This window comes from Pelecanus crispus, chromosome 4 (genome assembly GCF_030463565.1).
Source record: "Pelecanus crispus isolate bPelCri1 chromosome 4, bPelCri1.pri, whole genome shotgun sequence".
Taxonomy (NCBI): Eukaryota; Metazoa; Chordata; class Aves; order Pelecaniformes; family Pelecanidae; genus Pelecanus; species Pelecanus crispus.
Window position 1 is genome coordinate 57,557,508 of NC_134646.1, and position 26,265 is coordinate 57,583,772.

General features: G+C 38.5%; 1 protein-coding gene across 2 annotated transcripts in view; it reads right to left on the bottom strand.

Moving 5' to 3' along the window:
* Positions 1-262: 262 nt before the first annotated feature.
* The window catches only part of SLAIN2 (SLAIN motif family member 2), a 40,753-nt gene continuing 14,750 nt past the window's right edge, over positions 263-26,265 (bottom strand). Inside the window, exons 3-9 of one of the 2 annotated variants that reach the window (XM_075709948.1) lie at positions 20,698-20,862; positions 19,119-19,280; positions 17,506-17,865; positions 14,970-15,107; positions 9,827-9,904; positions 4,440-4,758; positions 263-2,906 (exon numbers count right to left, since the gene is read on the bottom strand). In XM_075709948.1, coding sequence (XP_075566063.1) covers positions 2,840-2,906; positions 4,440-4,758; positions 9,827-9,904; positions 14,970-15,107; positions 17,506-17,865; positions 19,119-19,280; positions 20,698-20,862 — 1,289 coding nt within the window. In that variant the 3' untranslated portion in view covers positions 263-2,839. The remainder of the gene's footprint in view (positions 2,907-4,439; positions 4,759-9,826; positions 9,905-14,969; positions 15,108-17,505; positions 17,866-19,118; positions 19,281-20,697; positions 20,863-26,265) is intronic. The other variant, XM_075709949.1, reaches the window with a different exon arrangement.

The following is a 26,265-nucleotide window of genomic DNA, read 5'->3' on the forward strand; positions in this document are numbered from 1 at the left end:
AGAGCAGAGAGACCACAGAGGTCTACCTCAGCCTGTCAATGAAATCACAGATTTCACCCAAATGCAGCGTTGTACTCAGTTCATTAATTACAGGGGGCAGAGGCAGATGCTGGTAACTTCTGGAAAAGTGAATACGGCTCTTGAAAAACAGCCCAACCAACCAAAAAAAGCCCTAAACCAATACCCTCGAAATTTCTAAAGGCTTTTAAAAACAAGTTGTTATAAAAATAATGATCCAGGAAGTATTTTGTGGTAAGAATATTTTATATTTTTTTTTACACTTTTAACACTTACAAAAACATTCAAACACAAAAATTAAATAACTTTGGAAGCAGAACAAGTCCTTCTGCCTACACACATACAACAATTCCGAGCTGTTGGCACAAAAAGTAATCCACATTCATAAAACCCTTACTACTATATCAAACATAAGTTAAGTAAATCATAGGCACTAGTTTATCAAATCCATATTTCCACACTTCTGCAGTAAATCTCTAAACACAGAGCCCCATGTTTTCCTGATATCGATAAACTGATAATGCACAAAGGCTTTCTAGTAAACGGACGGTCTGTCTTTTCAGGAAGTTGTTCGCTGTATTTCAGGGGGAGAACAGCAGAGAGAAGAATCCTTATAAAACTTAAGCTGAACTTACCCAAGTGATTAATTACTTAACTTAAGGAAAGGTACACAACAGTTTGATGCAGCCATGGTAAAACCCCCAATATCGTCATCTAGACTGACTTACAAAATTTAAAAGTCGGTCAAGTGGTTGATAAAACCCATCAATTAAAATTCACCTTTTTTCAATGAAGACTGCAGCATTGCTTTGTAAAATGCTGAAATGTTAAAATTCGGGCTTTAGTGAGAATATGCACATTTGATCCAGTCCTCTCTTCGCTTAATAGTGACATGAGACAGTGACAGCGAATGACACAAGGCTAGATTAGTGGTATGTACTGGTCTACTGGTGCAAGGCAGTTTCTTTACCCCTGCTGAAATCTTATGGAATTACAGTATATTTGATACCCTGACTTCAATGTCTCAGCACAGATCTTGGTCTGGAGTGTGAAGTCATTCATCAACCCAAAGTTTGCTTGAGTAATTAGAGCTGCAAATTAGTCTCCATTCCTTCCTATTTGGCTTCTTCCAAGTCAAGTAGTATTGCATGGCTTTTTATCCAGGAATATGTGAATGCTGGCCTAAAATTCAAGTGCTGGAATTTCAGGGTTAGTTATCCTCTTAGTGGTGGGAGTCAAAATACACCAGCAGTTCCAAACTCAGATACTAATGGGGTTGAAGGCTACCTACCATCCAATCCAATCTGTAGTGTTCGTCAGTCATTGCACAAAGGATATACCATTCACATTCTCTTACTTCATCAACTGTACATCCAAAATACTGAAAGAGCATCAAACAAAATCCCTTCCATTTAACTAGTCCCAGCCAATACAACTTCAGTTACAAATGTTTGCATGATGTCTTCCAAAACAGAAAACAATGGTTCAAATGCTAATTATATGAATGAGTTTTCTGAGCAAAATGTCTTAGAATAAGTCAGAGCCACCAGAGGAATTTAATAGCTTGTAAACAGACATAGCAGGTTTCATACTCTGTTACCAGTAATGTAAGATACACATATGTAAGGCAAAGTACATATTTAAACACACTTACATGGGCAATATCTTCTGTAAAAATATTTACAATTTAAAATAAACCAATTTAAGAAATGGATGAAAGTAAAAAAATAGGATACAGAAAACTCCCTCATACCACGGAAACATCACCTAAATGAATATCATTTGGCATCAAGAGTCAACTCATTACCTTAAAATTTGTATGTTACAAGTGCATAGTTGTGTTTCCTTCTCCTTAACTATCAGCATTTACAGTTGCTCCAGGCTGCAAGCATAGTAGTATGGTATTAGAACAAATTAACATTACGATTTGCTCTTTCCTTTTTAAGGAAACCTGCTATAAAAAAAGTTTTTCCCAAATAGCGAGCCATGTGATAAAAATGTGGCTACAATAGCAAAGGCCATCTTTCCTGAGCCAGGAACTTTAAGGTTAGAAAGATTGTACAACTGATACTAAGCCCTTTTGGCAATCAAACATAGAAGAGATGTAAAGCTGATAAATCAACACAGGAAAGATGCAATCTACACTATTGCATTTGTGTGTGCCTGCTACATTCAAACCTTTAACGTTAATAAAAGCCATGGCTACTACTTACTGTTCTGCCTAATCCTCCAGAGTCACTTCTGATTCTTTCTGAAGGATGTACGTACCACTTTCCCCAATGAGAATCTCACACAATTATTAAAAGCAATGTTTCACTAGCACTGTAGCAGTCTGCAATCAGAATATTAGCTCTGATTAATGTAGTCTTGTTTCAATAGTACATATTCACCAATCTTGCTGCTGAATTAAAACAGGCTGAAAATGAAGTTTTGGACAATGTAAGTTGACTGTTATACTTGCTGTTTTTCAAGATGGGCATTTCTTTGGCATTCGTTAGGTTTTTGCCCAGACATTGGCCACTGTCATAAATGCTCATATTGATACATTTTTAGCAAGCAAGGAAAAAAAAAAAAAAACCAAACCCAGAACTGATAGCAATTTAATGTAGAAGTGATTGTATGATCACCAAACATCTGATGTTAGATGTCATTAAAGTGCTGCTTTATAATCTCTGCCAGTTTGTGCTAATTAGAGACAGAGAGGTCTGGAATTTTTACAAATCCCAAAAGTCACATCTGAACAGTTTGTATAATCAAGCTGTCTTTTAGCCTGGTGAGGAAGCATCCATGAGCACTGGAACTTTGCATTAAGCTTTGCAGTTCAGTAGCAGCCATCTTTCCAACTCTCATCTTTCACGTTGCCATAGGTTTTGGGAGTGGGTAATGATCTAAAATAAAATGAGATCTTTTTCAGTTTCATACATAACTGCTGGAGTCTCCATCTACAAAACGTAAGATTTTAAACATTTTATAAATAATTGAAACATACACTCATTTACTTCTCTGCAGTTTAGTTTACCTAAGATAAACCCCAAGGTATTTTCAGTTTCAGGTTCTATGTGTTGTATCTTGGCAACTACCATGTCAGAAAAACATCTGCATAAATAGAAAACTTTTTGCTATTATACTCTGTGAGCATACAAACTCAATCTGCTGCCATCTAAAAATAGGCCTTTTTTTTCAGTGACGTATAAACAGCGGAATCCTTGTTTAGAGTATTATATTTTGCTTACATCAAAATCTTGACATTCATAAATATTCATTATTGCATTGTGTACACATACTGCATTATGTACGTAAACTTTCAAAAAAATAGCTGTATAAGTTTAATAAGTGAAACGCTTTTCTATAAGACAAGTTGTGATTTGGACAACCACATTTCACTACTATTAAGAACTTGCTGTCAAAATCAACTGCTTTTTATTACACGAAGTTTTGTACTGCTGACAGTGCAGACTCAGAGTGCAAAACAGTCAATACTGTGACAGTCACTTGTCATTCCCCTGCCCAGCACTCGTCGCAGAACAGAACTTCTCCACTTTGCTATTTACTGCTGTTTCATCTTTTCTACGATACTGAAGACCAACTGTTTATCCTTTCTTTTTAATGGGATTCTTAATATTCCTCATGGATGACTGCTTCTTTACGTCAGCTGGCTTCCACTTGACACCTTCAGTGAAAATCCACATTAGCACGGCATTAAGAACAGATATTCTAAATTATGCATCACTTCCTTCTGATTCTCCTGAAGACAAATTGTCCATGTAGCCCTTCTAGTTAATATTTAGTCTCTCTTGTGGTTGTTTTCCAAAGCATTCTGACATTAAGCAACTCCTACAGCTGGGTGCTAGCACAGAGGTTATGTTTGAGCTCAAAATTCTGTTCTGTCCCGTGGGTTAACTGCATTTATTTTTACGTTACATTTAGCAAAAGCCATGGATGCCTCCTCTGTCCTCATGTGTCTTTCTTCCTAAAGTTTCTGGCTGCCCAAGGTGAGAAACTCTTCTCATTGCAGTACCACTGCTTGACATATGGATTACAAAAGGAACTGCAATACTTCTGACTTCAGAATGCGTCCCTCAGTGGTACAAATGAATTTTCACTTGCCAGCTATATTTTGATGACTTTTTACCACATGCAGACAAATTCTTACTGCCTTCTCAGCCCAGACTAAGACATTTATTTACTTAGTTCATCGTTACTCATTTCACTTTCACTCCTTCACCTTCACTCTAATTCAAGAACCTTTTTCTCTCGGTTTTGCTTAAAAACTATTTTGGAGAACAGTCAAATACTTCACGTGGAGGTCTCCATTTCCATTCCAAATACCTTGAAACCAAAATAAGAGTTGCAGCACAAACACACAATGTACAAAATTCGTTACGAAAACTTCAAATTAAGACTGCCTGTCACATACTCACCTGCGAACAGGCTGTGCAAGTTTGCTACGAGGCACTGGGATGCCCCCTGTAGAAGGGGCACTGGGTCTGGGCAAACCACTCCTCATCCCTGCTGGCCCTGCCGGTCTGGTAAAAGTAGTACTGTTAACACTGCTGGCAGGGCTTGGCAAGCCTGAGCTCTGGGCTGCAAGAGGCCCTGGTGAAGAACTACTGTGTGGCAGCTGTGTGGCTTCTGGAGAAGCGACTGAACTGGGTCCATGGTTACTAAATGCTTTCACTGGTTGTCGGAGAGCTAGGGGAGACGGTGCTGCAGGTGAGCGGAATTTACTTGAAGAAGGTACTGGAAAATAAAACAGAGAAGTTACTTTCAAGCTTAAGTTACAGTATAACTGCAATTAAAATAAGGAAATGACTTTATGTGAAAATTCAAACAATATGGAATGTATAATGGAACACAGCCAATCAAGCAGCAATGAGAAACAGGAATTCAGATGTCCTCTTTTTCATGTGTTTCTGATACCATAACTCTAATGCCCCATTTGCTTACTACAAATACTTATTTACCTAGATCTGTAAGTAATACTAGTAAGGCTCTAAGCATTATCAGTCAAGTCCAAAGAAACAGGAGAATGTATTTGTTAAGAAGAAATTTAGCTGCTTAAAAAACCCATGAACCTAACTCCCATGCCTGAAAGAATGTGTTGAAGAATACAGGATTCTAGTGTGATACAGTCTTTGAATAGATTCAGAGTGTATAATAGCTTTCAGTGATGAAATTCTGAGCACAGAGCATCTTAATGTTTCTTTTACATTCTTCTTTTTAACCAAATCCGTTGAATTAGAATTCACCTAAAGATATGGTCATGTCCCAGATTTATTAGCTGATGGGAAAAAAAAAAGACAGGGTCAGCCAACCCCCAACACCAAAGAGATTAAAGTGCTGCTATGTAACTTAAACCAGACAACTGTAACAATTTATAGCCTTCCTCTTTTTACAAACATTATCTAAATTATCAGTATAACTAATATTTGAATTAAAATACTTTCTATCTGTGTTAGTATACAAAATACAGGTCTTTATCAAGTCCTTCCTGGGAAAGGTTAATAAGCCAGTGAAAATCCATTTAGAGGCTTAAACTTACAATACAGCACATCGTCTGTACAACAAAGTGCATGTGCAGATGTACTCCACCACTGTTTTTGTACAATACAGTTATTTTACTCAATGCTATTCATGCAACAGCAAGAATTCTTATTTATTATATACTCAGGAATTACTTTTGTATTTTAGTAGACAGCTAGCAGTGAATGACAACTGACGCTCACAGTAAAAATATTGACAAAAAGACTATTCAACAGTTCTTTGATAATGCCAAACCTTAAGCACAATTCTTCATGAGTATGTGAAATATTTTCAAAATATGCATAATGTATCCCTAAATAGAATACTTAAACTAATCCATCATCTTAATAATTAAATGGTATCTCACCAGCTTTTCAAACAGATTAGGGTAGGTCAGTAACAGTCGGCAATCAGGAAAGTAAAACAAAATCATGTTTGCATTTAGTGAATTTGCATGAACTATTCTTTCCTCCACTAAATAAACTTTTTTACACAGAGACCAAAGTTGAGTCCTCCTTGACAGATGCTGTACATAAAGAAGATGGTCCTTCACATAGCTTTTATTGTAATTTTACAAGGTAGATCCACTAAGAGCATGAGGAGCGAGAGAAGGGACGAGTAATGACAGGAACGTGACATCCTAACTGGGGTACAGAGGAAATGGTGGTTTTCAGATTATATTTTCAAGCCGTTCTTTATAGGGGATGTCTAGGAAGATTATTGTGTGCCTCACTGCAGATGTGAAGTGGATTTGATTCCTTTCTGGATTATCCAAGAGGGTCTTTCCACTGATAGCTGTATCAAACACAGCACGAAGCCGCTCATGAAAAGCTGACAAAAAAGGTGGCAGAGATGTCAACAATACATGACAGTTGGTAAGTAGCAAGGAGAATAAATAAAGACCCTTAAAATAAAAACCTTGGTGTCAAGCCAGAGGATGGATTAAGGAAAGCATTAACAGCAGAATGACTGGACAAGAAGAGTAGCAAAGTGCTCCTAGGGCTAAGAGAGATATTAGAATTTTTAAAATGTGACATTGCCTGTAACATTGGTGCGATCGAATCTGCAGAACTGCCAAGTGCTTCTACAGTGTAAACATAGGCAGCTTTTTCACTAAACTTCTCCTTACAACACTTGCTTGGAACACAAATACAACATCATGTTAGCAACTGGCCAACAGAGCAATGCCAGTGTATAAAAGCTGAGTTTATCTTTGGGCCTCTTACAGGCACAACAGGGAAAAGGTTTTTACGTACAGAATATAAGCAATGAAAAGTTGTAACTTAAGAAAGCTTGTCACATTCCCAGTGAAAGTAAGCATCCAGTAAATTAGTCCTCTTCATTCTCTCCAGTTTTCTGTTGACCATATTTTACCATGCTTCCAACTTAAGCTGTCAATTCATAAAACGTTTCCTGTCAGCACAGCATTGCAGACATTGCTGAGAGCTGTATTCATTCTTGTACATAAAGCAATGAATTGTCTTCCAGTGTGCTGCGATCTCCAAAACAGTCCACATGATGCAATCTCTGGCAAACTGCCAGAGATTCTGCTCTACTGTCTTAGAGCAGTTTGGGGTATTTAATAAAACTCAGTTTGGCCTATTTGTAAGACAGGATCACAAAGAGTGAGGTACTGCCTTAGTCAAAGACTCTTTGATAATTGTATACCCACATGCAGTATTGAGCTGATCCATGTTTAGTAAAAACACATAACCGTGTAAGGGTAATGCTTAACAACTTTATGCAACTCCGTCTCCTTAGAAACTAAAGAACTAGAACCAACTACAATTAAAACATCTGGTAACAATACAAATAAATGGCACTGTGCAGTCACGACATTTAGGTTTCCCACCCTCTCTGGATTCTGTCCTGGACCGTGGGCAAGGAGCAAGAAAGAGATCCCCACCTGGCAAAGTACGATGCTGTGAAGCTACAACCTTATCTGGCTTAAACCCCAAGGCCAGCTGCTGCACACCAACTTGAAACTAGAATCAATTCCGATGCAGTTGTTAAATCATAACCATCATGATGAGATGATTCAGACTGATACGAAAGAACAGATGAGGTAAAACGATGGAAATCAATAAACTGCTCTGTCATCTCAGTACAAGACAGACATGGACCTGTTGGGGTGGGTCCAGAGGAGGGCCACAAAAACAATCAGATGGCTGGAGCACCTCTCCTGTGAGGGCAGGCTGAGAGAGTTGGGGCTGTTCAGCCTCGAGAAGAGAAGGCTGCGGGGAGACCTTATTGCAGCCTTTCAGTACTTAAAGGGGGCTTATAAGAAAGATGGGGATAGACTTTTTAGTAGGGCCTGTTGTGATGGGACAAGACGTGATGGTTTAAAACTAAAAGAAGGTAGATTCAGACTAGATATAAGGGAAAAATTTTTTACAATGAGGGTGATGAAACACTGGAACAGGTTGCCCAGAGGCTGTAGATGCTCCATCCCTGGAAATATGCAAGGTCAGTTTGGACGGAGCTTTGAGCAACCTGATCTAGTTGAAGATGTCCCTGCTCGTTGCAGGGGGGTTGGATTAGATGACCCAAACCATTCTATGATCTGACTGATACTGGATTGCTGTTTAAGCCTTAACAAATCTGTTACAGTGAGGTAAACAGTTAGTTATTTTAATGTATTTTGAACTGTTTTACACAAAATGGTAAAAAAAAAAGCCAACATCTGTGTGTGAAAGGTGTCAAGCTATGTAATGAACAGTATTTTAACACACTAAACCCAATTGTTGCTCATAGTTGTTTATTCTTTTGAAACAAAAGTTTTGTTTCATTACTGCATAATGCTTCTATACTTGTGAGAATCTCAGATCAGAAGCAAGAAAATCAACACATCAAGGACTATAAAATAGCAAATAACTGAAAAGGAGATGTTGGGTCCTCATCTGTAGTGAGGAATGACTTGCAGTGAGCAACTATAAAATGGGATACGTAACTGGTGGTGCAACATGCCCAGTTCCTCATTCTCTAAGGTTTAATAAAATTTTACAAATAATATAAACTGAAAGAGAAGTTAATTTTCTGTACATTTCCACAGTTCCAGACTAGGCCATTGACCTAGTAAGTGTTCCAGACATCTGGATGAAGGTGAAGGCATGGCCAACTGGAAAGACAGCACAGAAAGCTTTGCAGAGGAACTGACATAGTGGTCTTATGCCAAAGCAGAACGTTGAGAGAACTTTTCTCCATTTGGTACAAAATATTACAAAGACTGTTAAAGACCTCCTATTAAGCCATGTGAATCTGTTTCAAAGTCATTATACTTTGCTAAAACTTTCTGCGTTGAATGAAGTTGACTCAAAGAAGTTAGCATTGTTAAACCACTGAAACACATGCATTTTGTCAGCCTCCCTCAGTATCTGCACAAAGGACTCTCACAATCCTTAAAGGATTCTAGCATATATAGAGCTTATGAATTGGTCTCAAGTGAAAGATGATCTTTAAAATGAGATCTTCTGGATAGTAATAGACAACACGACCAAGTATACTTCAAACCAAAATCATGAACTTGTTTTATCTCAGTGAAATTGAGGCAGTGTCACATACAAGGCTGCCAGAATTAATTAAAAATCAGTCAGAACTTGTCTAATTGGATTAGAGACGCAATATATTTCATTTTCTTCTCAAAAAGAACCCAACTTCAGCTGTTAGCAAACTGGAATATTATATACAATAGTCTCTTAATTCCTTGAGAAAAAATACAAATCTAAATTACTGTATGTTGGGGTTAATCCTCCAGTTTTTGAGAGGAAAAGAGAAAGCGCAAGCATATGTGCATGTATGCGCAAAACAAGTCAATATTCTAGGCTCATTTTTTCAAAGATAAATTCGTTTGCTTTTGTTTCCAGCACAAAGGATGATATTTTCACTTGTCTGCATATTTTTTCACAATCAAAAAAAGAAAATTTTTACAACTTTTGTTTTGAAAAAACTGTATTTTAAAATTCCTGTCCAAATGTAGCCCTAATGAATATGGATTCAGCAGTCTACTTTTCTAATGCAGATTTCCTGATTAATGCTAGAAGTCACCAATCCTTGGATTTTATCTCAAAATCCAATTTAATACTTTAATACTTTTTTTCCTACACGATGCAGGTTTGGTTTTTTAATGTTTTGACCAAAACATTACATACTTTGATACAGCAAGGACCACTTGGTTAATCTCGACATGCAACAGTGATTTTATTAATCTAGAATGTGTGAGATTTAATGCAGGTGAACAATTATCTGAGATTTGCTGGAGCTTGATAAGAGGCTGTAGGTTAATTACCTCCTTTTGTAGATGGAGTTTGAAGAAACTGTTTGGTTTTGAAGGCAGCACGAGGCAAATTTTTCTGCCTTTGCAGAGCTGTTGAAAGACAAGAAGTGTTATATTTGTCTAAGATAAGAAAACTAAGTTTACTGGGAATTTCAGAATTGCATCCACTTGTGAAGCATCAAGGAACAGAGTGAGTAAAACACTCAGAAAGCTGTTACAACTGTGGAAGTGGTGGGGTTTTTTAAATGGTGCTTGCTCTTAATGGCAAAGAGTTACAGAGGAGCGTGTCAGAAATTTTGCAGTGCAAAACGCGCAGATTCTATAAGAATAAAGCTTCTTGCAGGGCAAAAAGCCCAGAAAGGCAAAAAAAATTAACACACCAAAAGGAGAACAAGCCACCTAGCAAACATGCTACAGCAATATGAGTGCAAGATTAGATACGAAGATGAAAATTAAACTGTCATATTTGACCTAGCAAGACTAAACTTTTCATTTTAAAGTTTTCAAAAAATATTCTAACACTATACAAAAGCATAAATCTTTGTCTAAATGTGATCAACCATCAAAAGTTATATTTTTCAGTTACGCAAACATAAGCCATTTTGAGAGATGTCTGGGGTTTTCCCCCTCAAAAGGTATGAAAGAGGACTCAAACTTAAAACAAAGACATAACGCTAAGAATTATCAGCTGCCAGCATATAGACAGCATGACAAAAATTGTTTTTTTATTGCTTCTGTGTCCTGCCTTTTTTCTAGTAATGTTCAAGGGTTGATACTGCCTTGAAATGACCTCACTACCTACCAGTTACCAAGAGAGAAGCCAATGTTCCAAGAGCTGCAGAATCTTGGCAAGGAGAGAATTACCTATTGCCAGAAGGAACACATCGACTCAGCATATTTTCACCACAGCATATTTAAGGGGGTGAAGGAGGGAACTGGTCAATGAAACAAAGCTTTGCCTACAGAAAGGCTTCTTAAAATGATAAGGTATGAGTAACATCTCTGCTCACCTCAGCGTATGGAGTTTTACACCAGCATAAAACTGCACTAGCAAGGCTTATTTCCATAGTGAGAAGGAAGAAAGATGGGGGAAGAGCTGTGCAGAAAGATCCTCACCCTGAGTAAGAAAGCTCAGTAATCCTGTCAGCAATTGGTGAATATCACTACAAAGAAGGCAGGGGAAGAGCAATTAGAATCCTAACAATATTAGTTAATCCTTTTCTAAACTTGATAGCGTATAATTGCCATCACCTTTCCTATCCTTCAGTCAGTGCAAAATTCACAGTATTTTGTGAACTATAAAAGAAGTTCATCATGTGTTTTACCTTCATTCTGAAAATATGACTAGGTGGTCTATTCATTTTAGTCTTAGTAACTAACTAAAACTTGTCATTTTCAACAAACAGCAAAAAGGAATTAAAATGTTTATAAACGTGATAAAATGCTGCTTGTGGCTAGTAAGAATAAAAAACCCTATTCCTTCTACCAGCTAGAATCTAATGCAAAAAAGCATGTGGCAATAGGCAATTCTTTCTCGACTTCTGGCACATGGTCTTGCTATAAACTTTTTTTAAGGCATACCCATAAACAGCCAATTAAGCACAGTAAGATGTTTAAAAATGAGCACAATTCCTAGGAATTTAGTGAGGCAGACCACTGGCCAGAGTGTTTCTGTCCACAAGTATTCCATTATACCATTTTTTACTGAATCAGTGTTTTTGTTATACCACACAAAATCAAGAACAGCTTCTTCCTTCATATTTATGACCTTGAATTTAGTTTGCCCTAATTCATTCAGTTAGTTTTAAATATGCTACTGCACAGGGCACTAAGTTTCTTCCCCCATCATTATTTATGCTACTTGCAAGTCAGAGATGTGGGATGATATGGAAAGGATTTAAAAAATATGTATGTCAAATTCTTTCCTTCTCAATTGAGACTCCAGGAAATAGAGACTCAATAGCTAAACAATTATGTGTACTGAATCACTGAAAAGAACTTCAGGCAGTGCAATTTGAGCAATGCTGAGGAAACATGCAGCTTGAGATAAGCGTGGAGCGTATGCTTTATCCACACTACTTGCTGCTCTTGAAGTGCTCCATATGCTATTACATTACCTGCCACAAATGGCACACTGAATATGCTGAATACACAGTTACGTTTACTTCTAATCAAGCGAATTGGAATACTCTGTTTCCTCAAAACACACACTTTCTTCTTTTGCTCTGAACAGGCCAAGCAGCTGGATCTTGGCAAGCAGACTAGTTACTTTACTTACAGTTTGAACAACTTACAGCTTGGCTCTTTGAAAAAGTATTATATTTAACTCTGCTTAGAGATTTAACATTCATGTGGTAACGGTGCCAGAGAAGTACAAAAGTATCACACACAATCCACTAGAAAGCACGTAGCTCCTGTGTGGAAGCCACCCTGGGAGTTCTACAGCTTTGCAAAATCTATGTGATGTAGGACGTGAATACAGAGACTTCCTGTCGTTCTAATACTTTAAAGTCTAAAAGATACCTATTCCTTGGAGAACACAAGTATTGCTGTATCTTCCAGTGTTTTAAGGTGAAATATTTGATAGCTTTCATATAAAAAAGTACTTTCTGCATAACGGCATGGAGAGGCGGATGTAAATGAAGATTCTAATACTTAAAACTACTATTTAATTCACTCAATCTCTTTTCAAAAAGAATTTGGATTTTTCACCACATTACAGCTAAAACTGAAAATGTCAAATGTTTTCATGTTTTACAGTTGTAACTCTAAACATATTATAAGTATCTTCCCTCTACTCTTTAAGCAAGCGTGTACAATTTACCTATGTAACCATAACAGAAATTGTCTTTTCAGAAACTTACTGGATTCCTAACTCATTTTTGAATGCCAGCAACCATAGCAAGTTCAGTATTGCAGCCACAGCAAATGTGCAAGTAAATGGTGAACAGCAGATCTTTGACAAGGAGAAAGGTAGTGACCTTGGGTGGCAAGCCAGCATCCTTGCAAAGGTAAGCTCATGCAAAACTAGCAGGTATATGAGGAAGCTTTGAATCCTAAGACCCAGAAGTCATTGCCAAGGGAAAACAAAAATTTGCTGCAATTTAAGAGTGCTTTGTGCAAGGTGACAAAATATAAAACCAAAAAACCAAAAAGTATACAATAAAAAGGACACAATTCTGGAAATTTTTATACAATGTACAGTTTTGCAGAAATTTTTTTAATCCAGACTAAGCAAAGATACTTACTCATTGACTTCATACAGAAACCGTTTTACGATTGTCAATAGCAAGACTCTGACAAACATCTGTAAGAGCAGGGAAACTGTAAAAGCTAGAAATCTGGGCTTTAATTAATTATACTTAACTTACATGTAAATGTAAGTTGGTCTAAAGTGGTTCACATTTGGGGAAAGATTCCCATGAAAGGCAAGCAAATTTACCTAATAATTTCTGTGATTCTCAATCCATCCACAAGTTGCAAAAAATTATATATGAATAAACATAAGTCACACTACTTTGGCTCCCACAATGAAGTAACTCACTAAATATTGAATATTGAGACTTCCGCTGTCTGATCTTTCCATAAAGTTTCACTGTGAATACACTTTTAATACTGGAAATAGCCTTCTTAGCCAACTAAGCTGCCCTCTGTGCTCTTCCCTTCCCAGTTCACTCAATTTTAAAACACCAAATAAAATCTGTACAGATTTTTACTAAAAATATTTTTTCCTTCATTTTCTTTCAGGTCATTTTGGTTATTCTTCCCATCACAAAAATAACACAGTTAGAGAGCTGCGGTCCAACTGCTCCAAGTGCTTTACAGTTTGATAAGCCTGCCTAACAGATGACAGTCCTGCATTTGAACTACACACAGGCCCTTTCAGCTGTAAATCCCACCTTCTGAGCATTTGTGAAGACTGAAAGAAGGGGGCAAGGTGAAAGGATGCGGGGGTAACTGGTATGAACAATCACAAGGTCACGTTACTTCTTTGGCAGTATCACACAACTGGGACTGACTGTCCACACAAGCCTTACACCTGGTCTGAGTCACTACAAAGATAGAAATCTTGTAGTCATTGGCATGGTCTGTATTCCTTATTCCATATTCAACTGTATTTGGTTGCATTAACACACTATTTTGAAAGGACTCGTTAACAAGGCCAACTAGGTATGCCAGTATGCCTTTACTGTTCAACGGGTAAAAAAAAAATCAGTTTCATTCACAAATATTACATTTCCCATCAAATATTTAGATTACTGATGAACACTTATCATAGAACTTTTATAGTTCAAAGGTCTACACATAATAATTTTCATAATGTGTTCTTCCCTTCAAAATGTCACACAAGAGTATTAATTCTGAAACTTGTTTTAAAATAAAATGGCCAGGAAACATTAAACAACAGGAACTGTCAATATTGACATATAAAGAAGCAGTGAATATTTAAGTTTCATTTGCTTTGGCTTCTTTAAGGTCACCATTTTTAAGAGACTTTTGAGATTAGCAGCGTTCTCACATCAGTAGTTCACTTTTGGCCAAACTAGCAGCCACTAGCCCAGCAATGGGCTAATTTGTTTCATGGGACACAGGTTCATCCAAACCTTTTCTGAGAAATACTGACACTTAAAAAAGTAAATAAAATCTGCTACTGAATATATAATTTCCAGGTGACAAAACAAAAGAAGAAAATAAACTGCAAACAAGGGTTAAACTTGCATGAATGATTTCAGATCAGGTTTCACTATTTAAAAAAAGCAATAAACATCTAGGTAAGTATTTTCATAGCCTAGTAAGTTTTTGTAGTCTGAAAATAAAATTCAACAGTACAAAGCACTATATCTTCTGTAAATCACAGAAAATAAATGGTTTCTGAAATGTGTAACACTATTGTATTTGCATTATAGTATTTCTACATATGCTGTTAGGAAATTATGAATGATACCTTAATAAGAGATCAGGAATTCTTTGAATATACTCAGTACCAGATTTTATGTATCAAAAAAGCAGATTTTCACACAGATGTGATTAAAAATCAAGAATAGCATCTCCAGTGTGACATGCAATGTTTCTCTTAGCCATGAAACTGGAAGACCGCTGAGTACCATCACTCAACTCTGAAATACACACTTGAAGTGTCACTAAAGGTACTTACTGGCTGAGGCTTGAGGTTGAATGCGAGGTATTCCTCCATTTGGCACTTGGAAGTTTGAGTCACTTCTGCTGTTTTTCACAGACTCAGCTTGGATGTTAGATGTCCTGGACAGGTTTGGAAGACTACGCCTTAGTTTTTCTGTATGAAACAATACAAATATACCACATGTAGTCTGGTGCTGGACAAAGTTCAGATTATGAACCTATAGTTGAACCTCAAATCTAAGTGACACAAAATGCCAGCCATATAAAACTACACTACAATCTAAAAGAGTATTTTGTTACATTACAGTTCTTCCATTATCTTGAATTAAAGTCCTATATTATTCTCAGATCTATCATATACAAAATATTTATATAAAAAAGCAAGAATGTACATTTTTTTACCTGTGGTGAAAAAAGGTCAAGCATAGTATGTTTTGAAATTGAAACATATCTGGATTATGATTCTCTGGGTTTTGTTCCACTGTTATGGAAATTGAATAGGCAAACCTAATTTGCAGTTTTGCACACTTTCTGAAATCTTTACCTAGAAGGTTATTTATAATACAGACTGCTTCCCTGAAGATTATAAGCACATAGTAATTTTTGAGTCAATTTTTGGGACTACCCAGTCCCACATCAGCACATTACACAACAAGTAACAGCCATTCGCTTGGAAAGAAACTCTTCACACACAGCATTCAAAATTGTTGAAGAGTCCAGTTACGCTTCATCTTTCACCTATGACTTGACTACCTATTCAGCTAATACTGGTTCTTCAAGGGTCTTCTAAAATTTTTACCATTGCTCACAAAATAGAAAAAGATGCCATTAAATCTCTTCCAAGTCTAATGACATTCTATGTATCGCCAACCCAGGCAGAGCTGGGTTGATGACATACTTTGGATAGAAGACTACAGATGCCTTGCCAGGGTGAGTGGCCAACCTGATTCTGTAGCGGAATGCAGGAAAGAAGTACGCTAACCATGCACAATCACTGAAGATGAAAACAAAAGTCAGAGTCTTCATAGGCTGAGTATTCCTACAAGTGTACTTTCTGCACTTAGTAGTTTGCATTGCACTTGGTACATTGTTGAACCCTGCCAACCAAATTTCCCTCTAACCATTCAAGAGAAAAAAAAAAAACAAAAATCCCAAACAACTTCTTTTGGCCACTGCTATATCAACTCTCAATATCCAAGCAACATTCAACTGCACAAAAACCACAGCCAGAGAATTCCTTAGAAGTGTTTCAGAAACACGTGATTGCATGCTCTATTTTGATCCCTCTGGTATGTGGGATACCAGCTTTTGGTACCTTGCCTCTCATGGGATATTTTTGTTTTAACTCATCTAGCACGCACTAAGACTTTAATGAAACCCTAGAACAGAATGGGAAAGGAATTCTCAACTAAGTCACAATATAACTGATTAGCTTTTGTGTTGTACATTTTCCTATATACCTAAAACTTCCCCAAACCACTATTACTAGATGAGCTAATCCTTCCAAAGATATTCTTGAAGAGCTAATTAAATTTGCAGGATCACCTTCCCCAAAAGCTCTAGCCTAGCACACTGATTTTTCTGATTAAAATTCTAAAATTTCTTAGTCAATGAAATTCTGTAAGTGGCGTAGACCTCTTTGCTATACTGGGGGGAAAAAACACCCAGAAAATAAACTCTTTAAAAATGCATTTCTACATCAGCTCTACTGCTGACACTTTGCATCCAGCTTACCTGAAAAATGAAAAAAAAAAAAAAAAAGGTGAATTCTTAATACCTAAATGTATATTATTTCTGAATTTAAGATTTGATTAGCCAGGTAACAACTACATTTGTTAAAATGGGAATACGCTTGTGAAAATTCAGCCCAATTAAAGGAGTTACTGCCAGACTGCTACAGGGAAAAAGTACATTCAAGAAGGAAAATCGTTATCAGGATATTTTGTTGTATGCCAATATAGTATAATCGTGTCAAGTTTACTGCAAGCTTTATGTTTTATTAGGCAGCAGTTTGCACAGCTTTGAGATATCTAAAGTATCCAACAAAGGCATGACTTAAGTACTAATATTTTTAAGGCTGTGTTCATGCTCGAAGCGTGCAGAGTCCTGCACTGCCAGAAGAAAGCATTCAGCTATCTCACAGGTTACAGGCATGCATAAATTGTTACTCTTATCTGGCCACGGTTACGTTCTCTGCATTTTATTCTGTTTAACTGCAAGGCCTAACCCTACTGGCGAATGATAGTTTCCCTTGGGCTCTGCTTTATTTTAGTGCATTTGCCTGCCAAAGATAGAACTCGGTCAGCATGAAACTCAGTTACACCCAGAGTGACTGGATAACATCTAAAATAAATATAAGCCTATCAACTCATCTGACTGTAAGGGTTCCCCAGCAGAACTTAAGCTTTGCTTGCTCTGCCTTTTCTTCAACAACTCTGAGATGAAACCATGATGTTACACAGGCATATAGTTTTAGCACTGCACACTGACCAAAATCCTTTACAGGAACTACAGAACTACTTGTGTACTTATTTTGAGACAGAGCTTTTTACCTTCACTTTTGACATTACTAGTCTGCAAATCTGTAGGATGGCCTTGAAGTGAAAGACGAGGTTGCTGTAAACGGCTAATCATAGGCTGGGGAGACACTCTACTGTAATCTATGCTTCGAGCAGGTGATCGGGAGCGAGGTGAATTCCTTGGAGATTGTTTTGGTGAAGGCCAGGGAGAACTGCGAGGTGACGGTGAGAACCTGTTAACAGCAGGGTGCACTGTGTGGTGCGTGCCATCTTCTTCATCTTCTAAACTCTGTGCATCAAGCTCCTGATCGCTGAACGTGCCTCGCCTTGTGGAATTGCAAGACGAACCAGAACTACGCCGAGAAGCAGTTGCTGCGTACTCTTGCCGGAGGCCTGGCAACAATGAGAACATTGTTTACTTGCTTCCAGCCCACAAATGGTTCAAACTAGAGACAGTGCATGCAAACATCTACCCAGTGCTCAAACTCACATTTGGCTCACCCTAACTCCTTGTATTTGAGGCATTAAATTAATTGCAGATTAGTACCAAAATAAGTTATCTACCAGCTGATAATGTCTTGAAATAAGTAGGTGAGCTCATTCCTTTTCCTACTACAGCAATCACCAGTATAGGTGTGCTGTGTACTTGTTTATCTCCTCTCCCAGGCTGGATACTAGCAACACAGGCTACACCTCATTTTTGATATCATGTAACATCCTGTAACAATTATAGCAGCCACAATGAAATGTCTCTTGCAATGTCTTAGTAAATGTAACCAAAAACCTATATTACAAACTACCCCTAGAGAAACTGGAGCTGTTAGACCAGTGGTCTCGGAGGTGGAGTGCACACACCCCAGGTGGCATGCACAACAATCCACTGGGGTTCAGGAAGAAAATTTTGTACTACTAATAAAATAATATTTTTGAAATAGCATTTATTTCATCTTTATGTCATCCTTTTAAAATTTCTATTTTTGTGTACATTTGTGTATTTTGTACGTAATATATTAGCAGAGTAGTACATGTATATAATGTATAAAAACCCATACGTATATTGGGGGTTTGGGGTTTTTTTCACTGACAGGGGTATGCAATAAAAAAGTCTAGAGACCACCTAGTTAGACAACTGAAATTACTACCACTTTCTGCAGTCTCAGAGGGACAAAAAGACAGACAAAGTCTCAACTAAACCTATAATAAAAAAGAGACATCTACAGGGGTGCTTTTCTTCACTATTCTTTGCCATACTGACTTTACATTTTGGTGATTTAAATCACGGTTTAAGCACTGATGTCAGCAAGACTGGATTACATCGGAAAGGCACGTATCTCTTGAGAAGGGTGGTGCCAGGCAGTAGTTCAGTCTAACAGCCATCCTTTTAGCATATACTATATGCTACAAATTCATACTGTCTCTCGCATTTCTTTTGTCCGCTGTTCCTAAAGAACACTTCTGCACAACAACTTCCTTTCCTTACCCTGGAGGCAGAAGTCCTTAGCCAGCCTTCTCAGGAGAACTACGTTTGCACATTCATAGGAGAATCTAAACCCCTTTTTCCATTCCTGCTAAGCAAGTGCTACTGCATTTATTCAATAAAAAAAGGTCAACTGCTCCACTTCATTTTCAGGATGGAAAATACTTACTTTCTTCCTGCATTCGTGCTAAAATTTGCACATCTGTAACATCATTTAGCTTGTAATTAGACCCAATAGAGTCTTCATCCATCTCTGATGCACTTAATTCACTGTCCAGAGAGGACTGTGGGCTTAGCGGAGGGTTTCTGTCTGCTGAACTTTTAAGATGACCTATAGAAAGAAAATAAAATAATAGAAAATGTTAAAAAAACAAGGGGGGGGGGTGGGGCAAAAAAGGCAAGCTGTATTTCCTTTCCTAGTAAGAGAACCACCAATCTGAAAACAAAATAGATTATGACCGAGACATTGAACCTGACAGACCATTTGAAACATTTGATTGCAAACCTAGGCTGAAAATACAATTTACACAAGCAGAGCTTAGCCATTACCTCTAAAAATGAGCAACTTTATAAAATCATTATAATGGTGGCAAAACAAATAAATGACATACAATCTGGTCTACCTGTACCAAGTTTCAACTGCTCTGTTTGCACAGCTATTATAGAAAGAGCAACTGCATACCTGTTCCATTTGTGCTTTTATTCTCATCTCTGCACGCTACCTTGTAAGACGTAAGTTTGACGATATCTTTCTTGACAATAAGGACTTGCTGAGCCAATGAATATTGATACAGTTTGGAATGCTTAAAATACAGTTTATCTGAAAATACTACCTGTTCTATGTATGCACCTTTGCTAAACTGTAACATACCAGAAAAACTCTTCCCATTTGCTGCCTTCTGGCTGACACCCCATCGCCAGTTACATTTCATCTCTGTCCTGCAGGGAGATACAGCACTGTAGCACACAATGCAGATCAGAACTACATAGATTAAACCAGAACCTGGGTAATGGGTGTGGCAAATATACTACAGTGCGGGCTTCCCTTTCCAAGTCCACAGTGAAGTACAGACAGTTGGACTGTCAATGAAATGTTTTTTCATCTTCCCTACAAGCTAACTTCAGTTAAAGTATATATAATAAGCCAACATTCTGACTTCAGAGTAGAGATACGTTCCAGGCATCAACTTTTCTGATGCAAATAAAGCATCTATGGTGCAGAATAAAGGCAGAAAACATTGCCAGAAGTTATAGTGTTTACATTGATGACTGTAAAGCCTCAAGGAATGCCTTTAATTAAAATACATGCTTCTTCCTTAGATTACATTGTTCATATCTTAGATGTACTGATGGATACCTCGCATACCAAATGTTTCAGTTAATGTAGCTGCAAAGACTTTACAACTACCAATACATCCCAGGCAATTACAGGGCCAATTCTAGAAGCCACTTACATATTGGGACTCCATAGAACTAATGCTACGTGTTTTGGTCTTACTGCTAATATGCATCAGTGATCTTAGGGACACGGACATCCAGAGAAAACATTTTAAATGTATGTCATGCCAGAAAGTCTGTAAAAAAGCCTTTCCTAAAAAGCTTATATACTGCATGATGCAAACATCCTACAAAAGACTGACAAGTTTTTGGTGTCTGTCTTACTCTAGTTCAATGCAAATGTAATCTATTTGAGCACACGTTTTTGAAAGAGGAGGAAGGGGAAAGGAAGACCAGACACTCACTCTTACCTGAGGTACCAGGAGGTATGAGCTGTTTCACAAGAGCAGATTTCACTGGTGTTGAGGAGGGAGAGTTGAAACCACTGCTGTAGGGGCTACTAGTATTTGGACTATAGGAGCTTGCGTAACTGACCGCACTGAAAGGGCTGCTGTACAAACTCTGTCTCTTGAGAGCTGTATGAAAGAGGAGGAAAGAGACAAATTATACTGAAACAACCAGTGAAAAATGAATACAATACTATACAATATCTTCAGTGTGATTTAATTACTATACAATTCAAGTAGAACATTTCAGTGACCGAGAAGTTTTTCAACTGATTTCTTCATCTCCTAGATACAACCATACTGTGGAAGGAGTGGGAGAAGAGGGCAATACAAGATAACGACAAATACTTTCCTTGTAAAAAACGGATCTAAGATCACTCCAACTGATCTCTTCAAGATGTTCAATGCAGGCGTTGGGAAGGAGGAGGGAAGCAACTCAAAAGACAGTAGTAGCTAAGCTATAGTAACATACATCCTATGCACGACTACATACAAACCAGAGCACACCGAAAGGTCTAGCTCTCCAGAATTCAAAGACCTGTGTAGATCACACAATATTTCAACAGTAACCTGAAGACCAGCATCACAGAACTAAGCAATACCACCTACAAAATTCCCCAAAGCATACACTAAAATGAAAAACCATTAAGACGGCAAATGCTTCTGTTTATATTTCTGGGTACCATGAACCTACTGGGCACAATAAAGCAAACTGACTGTAGGATTATTTCCTTCTGTATACCTCCTGTTCTAATGCTTTGGGATTTTTACGTCCATGGGCTTCAACCCCATATATAATACAAGATCTAAAATTGTGTACTTTCCTCTACTATTTATTGTAAATATTTCAATGCTAAAGTATTTTCAGATGAATTTAACTACTGGTGAACATTTTCAGTATGATACTGCAATTCCCCTAGTTCCCAGGTATATGATTTGTGTAGTTACTTAAATGACTATTTTGTTCAGAAATTTACGTTTTATTTGAATATAATAGAAAATGGAACTTCAATAGGGGAAGTGGGAACCAAAGGAAAGTTGGTCCCTTCTCGTAAAATCAGTTCCTTCATTGCTGAAAGTATTTTATGCCAAACAGACCTGTATTTTAACAAAGAACAAATGAAATTGCAAAACATTAAACTGAAAGCTAGAGATCCAAACTCCATAATATGTAAATCTAGATTAGATTAAGTTGCAGCTCACCTTGCTGCTAGAAACTAACCTCTCTTCAAGGCATTACAGTATTGAAACTATGCATATATTATAAAGTGACAAGAATAGGCCTGGCAAATATATGGCAATACACTCAAGCGGTTCTTAAAAGAAAAGGCAGAAACTAAGCCATTCAAAAAATATTGTGCGATGTTTCTGTTACTGAAAAAGGGCTTCGATATCAGTAATAATTAGGCTACTGGTAGTGGGGGGGGGGGGGAAGGAATTGAATTCTATTCTACTGTGCCAGACAACTTGGCATCAATTTGTTTACTAAAAGTCCTTTTATTCAGTGTAAGATTTTTTTTTTTTTTTTAGACATTACAAGAAACCAAAAGATACTACAGTTGCATGAAATGCTGCCTTCAGCAGCACAGCCTGCTCCAGCTCCTCCTCCCACTCACTTTGCTCTTGGTCACTACCGCCTCAGTTGTTCAGTACAAGCAATGGTGGGGCTGCACTAGTATGCAGCCAACTAAAGGTGGATTTAGGCTAAAAACATCTAGAGTATTTTAACTGACTGCATCAGTGAATTAATTTTTAGTAGCACCCAAAAAACCATCATCCAACCAAATGGATGGCAGAATGCAACACAGAGGCAGAAGCAGCAGAAATTAAAGCTGACTTTGCAGCAGATTCCTTAAATTGCACCTCATGTAAAGATATTCTCTGGTGTCTGAACCAGTTAATATTAGTAGTGTTTTAATTAGAGTGAAAAGACAGTTATAGATAGAGAATGGAAAGTTTATATTCCAGCTTTCACTGCAAGTCTTAAATGATATGCACTAATTTCAGCAATTAATGGATTCTAGCAAGTATTCTTGAGGTACCTCCGGTTTATTTTGAGTGTTAGAAAGGAGATCTCCATTTTATTACAAAGCTCAGTTAACAAAACCAGTAATTACAAGCTATCTGTACTCTGGTTGACACTGAGGAGACAACTTCTTTGACAGCCAGTTCTTCTGGCATTCACACAGGAACCCCAAATCATCTATTCCAACTGAATCTTTGTTCTCATGCCAAAAAAAATTTAATCTCTTGCCAAAAATGACAGTAAAAAAACCCTAAAATATAACTCTGCACAACAGTTCTTTATTCTGTACTTATCACAGACAGGTATTTTAAAATATTAACCACAAATTAGAAAGCAATTGTACTACTGTATAACCTGCAAAACAGGCTCTTTGTACACACCCATAATGATACAAAATGTTTGATCACATACAGATTTCTTCAGATGAAAAAAGCATACTTTTGTTACATATAAAAAGCATACTCTGGTACATGATGAAACTTTGTACGGTGCAGCAGTTTTCATCCTAGCTAATGTGAACTTCTAACTTCCTTAGCACTGTACTTTTCCCCAGAAAAAAAGCTGGATTCAAAACATTTTTCTGGCCTAGAATTCCTGAAGTTTTTCCAACAGGGATTTCTGTAACTTAGGAAGACACTAATATTTTTACAACTAGACATATGGTCTTTATTAGGGGTGTCACACAACACTAGTAAGACAGATAACTCATTTTAACATTAAAACAATGCTATATTAGATGAAACATTAGCTTACAAAAGATTACACATTAGATTTCAAAACACCAGGGGGAGGGTTAATGATCAATATTTTTATTTTAATGTAAATTTTCTTTTATAACATTCAGAAACAGTATGCATCATCTAATTTATTTTAGTCAACACTTGTTTAAATTGGTCTTGAATCTCTCTTTTTCTCTACAAAATAGGAATAGAAAAATTTGAGTGCAGAAAATTCATGCTTAGGTGGCTCAGAAGATCTACTGTACGAATCAGGTGCAATTTTTCCAAATGCTAGAGGCTTGATATTTATTTTTGTTACGATTAAGTGACAAATTTATTCTAGCAGTCCCTGTAGTATTTCAAAACAGGGTGAACAAGCTCAATGCTTAACTGCATAGTCAGACTCACTCAGCGTGGAAAATATGACAGTTTTTACACATACAGCCACACAGTTCTCCTACCAGCTATACTGATCATACATTTGATTTCAAGTATTTAAATAAAAATGCTGCCTCAGTAAAAACTGCAATATGACCAAAGTTACCCTTTTCTAATTCTGTGCAACTATGTCTTAAGGAAGCACCGCTTCCAAAAATTCTTCCACCTCGTATTTCTCTGTTCCTGCAGTTGCTTTCTCGATGTGCTCTACTCCTATACGATTTTAGACCACCATGCGGTGGAAGCCATGGTTTCCAGCCAACGTGAAATGCACTCTTGCACTTTTCACCAAGGACTTGAGGCATGGCTAAGAGAGATCTTTGCACCAGAATATACCTCAGGTTCCTTCTAGTCTGAACATGCTTCTAACCCTGAGCAGGACTCACTCTGCAAGTGTAAACATGAACTAACTAGTGACAAGGCACTGTGCTCAGTGTTCTCAGTAACTGCCCGCAACAGCACGGAGCTGAAAGCCGCTCTTCCCTCCTTTATTATCACGCAGTGGAAAAGATTACTTTATAAGAAGAAAGAGGAGAATGTGGAACAGAAGAGTGCATTTGAGACTAAGAAACAGCAAGAAGATATTAGATTAGAAAGACATAACAACAGGAACTGACAAAGAATCACCAAAGTGAGCAGCTCCGGTGCCGGCATGATTGGCAGCGGAGCACTCTACCACAGTGCACAGGAGGGTTTCCCAAAGTGAGGGAGACTCAGGGGGAGCCCACAGCTCATCAAACAGCAGCTGGTGAGACCTGAGCAGGGACAGGAGCAACAGCGGCCGAGCCCCCCCACATGCCGTGGGGAGCAGCAGCCATCAGGAGCACCGCCAACACGGCAGGTACACAGGGTGTGGTGCGTCAGCCAGGGCACAGTGCTGCAGTTTGCGCAGAAGGGCGTGCAGGAAGGGCGCTGAAGCTCTGCCAGCTCAGCCAGGGAGCAATGGTATCCACCCGGCAGAAAGCCATGGCCTCTCTAAGCTCTGCAGCCACCATGACCGACACAGCTTCCCAGACGGAGCTCCAGTGGGAACGCGGTGCCAGCCAGGCGTCAGGCTGCAGGCTGTGCCCTGCTCTTGCAGCACACCTGTGGGAGGTACGCCCAGGCAGAGAGGAACTCCTCTGCTCAGTGACAGAGCTCCGGGAGGAGGCGAGTAGGTTGAGGAGTATCAGGGAGAGCAAGAGAGAGACAGACTACTGGAATTGCACCCTACCCTCCCTGAGACAGACCCAACAGGCAGACAGGACACGTGATACGGAGGATTCCCTATCCTCTCTCCGCCTGGCTGAACATGGTGACTTAAGGGACAGGGGGCAATGGCGACAAGTTCTGGCCTGGCGCAGCAGGCACATCTGCTCTGCGACTGCCCCACCTTCCCAGGTCCCCTTGCATAATAGGTATGAAGCTCTGCGAGTGGAACCAAACAACAAGGATGATAGTTCATCTAGCTTGGAGGTGTCACCAAGGTTAAGCTGGCCTACACCCTACATCAATACTGCTTCCATAAAGAAAAAAAGGCAGGTCATTGTCATAGAAGGCTCTCTCCTGAGGGACACAGAAGGCCCAATATCCCAGGTGAGACCCACTTCTTACGGAAGTCTGCTGCCTCCCTGGGGCCTGGGTTAAAGATGTGAAGAGAATACTTCCTACGCTGGTACAGCCCTCAATTTACTATCCATTACTGATTTTTCAGGTAGGCAGCAATGAAGTTGCAACAAGAAGTCCGAGGGCAATCAAGAGAGACTTCAGGGCCTTGGGATGACTAGTTAAGGGATCAGGAGCATAAGCAGCATTCTTCTCTATCCTTCCAGTTGCAAGGAATGATGAGGGAAAAAACAGGAAGAGCCAGCAGATCAATAGCAGGCTCCAAGCCTGGTGTCACAGGCAGAATTTTGGGGTTTTTGATCATGGGTTGGTCTACACAACACCAGGCCTGCTAGCAACAGACAGGGTACATCTGTCTCAAAGGGGGAAAAGGATCTTTGCAAATGAGTTAGCAGGGCTCACTGAAAGAACTTTAAAGTAGATTTGAAGGGGGAAGGGATAAAACCAGGCTCACTAGAGATAAGCCTGAGGGCAGCACACCAATGTTTGAGAGATGGTGACGTCTCAGTGGAAGTAGGGGATGGAGATCCATGTGACAGCAAAGATACAAGGGTTTGATGTGTTAGAATCCACAAAGCACATGAGAATGGTCACATAGGAATTAGAGCTTCTCCCCCCAAAAAGGGGGTGGGATCAATAGCCCAACTGAAGTGCATCTACACCAACGCACCCTGCATGAACAACAAACAGGAGGAGCTGGAAGCCATTGTGCAGCAGGAAAACTACGACACAGCTGCCATCAGG